The sequence below is a fragment of the Belonocnema kinseyi genome, chromosome 9 (assembly GCF_010883055.1).
Source record: "Belonocnema kinseyi isolate 2016_QV_RU_SX_M_011 chromosome 9, B_treatae_v1, whole genome shotgun sequence".
In the NCBI taxonomy this organism is placed as follows: Eukaryota; Metazoa; Arthropoda; class Insecta; order Hymenoptera; family Cynipidae; genus Belonocnema; species Belonocnema kinseyi.
In genome coordinates, this window is record NC_046665.1 from 105744791 (window position 1) to 105747400 (window position 2610).

The window sequence follows — 2610 nt, forward strand, 5'->3', positions numbered from 1 at the left end:
TACTTACCCTCATCTTCCTCGCACAGGTTTCGAGATTTGTATACAAATTTCACTGCAATACCAGACTAATCAAGCAGCTCTAGTTCTGCGAGCGCATGGAGATGGCGTTTCAGTAGGAAATCGGTCTGGCACGGTCGGGCCCAGGTATGGGCCACAGAGTTCTACCGATCAGGGCCAGATGGGAAAATCCGATCAAGGCCAGATTGGCATTACGTTTGAAATGAAGCGATTTCGGCACGGGGCTTATTACCGGGTTGTTTAGGTATAATAATATGTTCTCTGAGTTTAAGTTATATCAAAATAAATTGTATTTAATTGTTTTTTTTTAAACCTATGACAATCGCGATAAGTGAATTTTCAAAAGTATCTAATTAATGCATCAATCCAGACGGTTAAATTTTTTTCTTGTGTTACTGTTATCTGATTGTTTAGATCGACCTTATAATCTCTGAATCTTTGTGTAATCTCTTTATAATTTTTTGAATGCTAAATTGTAATCTCAAGTAATCTCGCTAATCTCTTAATTTCTGCGTAATCTTTAATATTTTATGAATCTTTGTATCGTAATTTCTATTCATTTTCTGTAACTTTCTGTAATCCCTGAATTTTTGTGTAACAACTATAATATTTCCCAAATCTGTGAATTGTAATCTCTAGTAATTTTCTTTAATCCTTGATTTTCTATAAAATATATAATTCCTATAATTTTAGGTAATCTTTGATTTTCTGTAATCCCTGTAATCTCTTGATTTTAATATCGTAATTCATATTCATTTCTGTAACTTCCTTTAATCCCTGAATATTGTTGTAATCACTGTGATATTTCCTGAATCCTTGAATCGTAATGTCTAGTAATTTCTGAAATTTCTTGCAATCCGTTATTTTCTGTATAAAATCTGTAAGTCTTCTAATTTTTTGTAATCCTTGCTTTTCTATACAGGGTGATTTTTTTTTAACTTGAAACTTTTGATTCATAACATTTTTTCAAAGAGTGCCTATTTTTCTCTGTATATACAGGGTGATTTTTTTATCTTGAAACTTACAAATATCTCGAAAAATAGGCACTCTATGGAAAAATGTTATGAATCAAAAGTTTCAAGTTAAAAAAATCACCCCGTATAATGTATCTAATTTCTGAGATTTTTTGTAATTCTTCATTTTCTGTATAATGTCTGTAATTCCTGTAATTTTCTGCAATCCTTAATGTTCTATATAATGTCTGTAATGCTTGTAACCTCCTAATTTTGACGTAATTTCTGTAATATCTTATGAATCTTTTTATCGTAATTTCTATTCATTTCTGTAACTTTTTGTAATCTCTAAATTTTTGTGTAACCACTGAAACATTTCCCAAATCTGTAAATTGTAATCTCTAGTAATTCCTGTAATTTCCTACAATACTTGATTTTCTGTATTATGAACGTAATTTTCTGTAATCCTATATATTTTTTGTAATTTCTGTAATCTCTGAATTGGTTTGTAATCCCTATGATCTCAGATTTTTCAGGTTATCTATATAATATTTGATGAGTATTTGTACTTTAATTTCCGGCAATTACTTTAATTTTCTGTAATCCCTGTAGTCTTTTGACTATTTCCTCTATTATTCGTGATATTTGTAATCTGTTTATTCTTCGTGAAATCTAAATAATTTTCACAGGAAAATAGTTTAGTTTTGAGAAAGAGGGTATTATTTAAAGAAACTGATTTAAACAATACATGATAAGACGTTAGAAAATGGATTGATTAGAAAAATGTTTGTAGCTTAAACTTTAAGATACTTTTTCTTAATTGTGTAATATGCTGCCATGTCAAAATTGGTTTTAGAGTCTGAACTTGGAAAATTACAGAAAACGAAATCATGAAAATGACAACAATTTTGTTGTTATTCAGTTTTTAACGATTTCAATTTAAAAAAACCTTTTATAGTCAGGCGAGAAACAACATTTCGTATCAAATATGTCTTCAACAAACCAATGTTGGGTTTTTAAAATTAAAAATAGGGGATCCAATATGGCGGGCATGCATCATGGTAAATGTCCGGATATTAATAAAATTGTTGAAAGGTAAGTTTTTTAAGTTGCTAAATCGAAATATGTTGTTAGATTTTTCAAAATTCAAAATGGCGGATCCAAAATAGCGGACATGAGTTATTACAAATATTCAGATGTTAATCAAATTGGCGATATTATGTTTTTTGTGTTTTTGAAAATTCAAAATTAAATTTGCGACACCATTGAGCGACCCTAAGCACCTAAGTATCATCGATTTCATTAAGGTCCGATGATTTTTAATAATTTTTTTCTGCCATATTGGATCTGCTATCTTCAATATTTCGAAAATCCAACATTAAATTTGGAATCAGCGACCCCAAAAATCTAATTATCACCGATTTTATCAATGTTCAAACACTTAAAATAATTTATACCTGCCATATTGGATCCGCCATTTTGAATTTTTTAAATTAACTCAGATTTGAATTCAGCGATCCCAAAAAATTAATCATCCCCAATTTTATCAAGGTCCAAACATTTCTATTAATTCATGTCCGCCATATTGGATCCGCTATTTTGAATTTCAAAAGTCTAACATTAAATTTGTAAACAGCAA

At 29.6% G+C, this 2610-nt stretch overlaps 1 protein-coding gene across 1 annotated transcript in view; it reads right to left on the reverse strand.

The window, feature by feature from the left end:
- The window catches only part of LOC117180675 (annulin-like), a 17865-nt gene extending 15430 nt beyond the window's left edge, over nucleotides 1-2435 (reverse strand). Inside the window, 1 exon segment of the mRNA XM_033373165.1 lies at nucleotides 2429-2435. Within this exon segment, the coding sequence (XP_033229056.1) occupies nucleotides 2429-2435 (7 nt within the window).
- Between the last annotated feature and the right edge of the window lie 175 nt (nucleotides 2436-2610).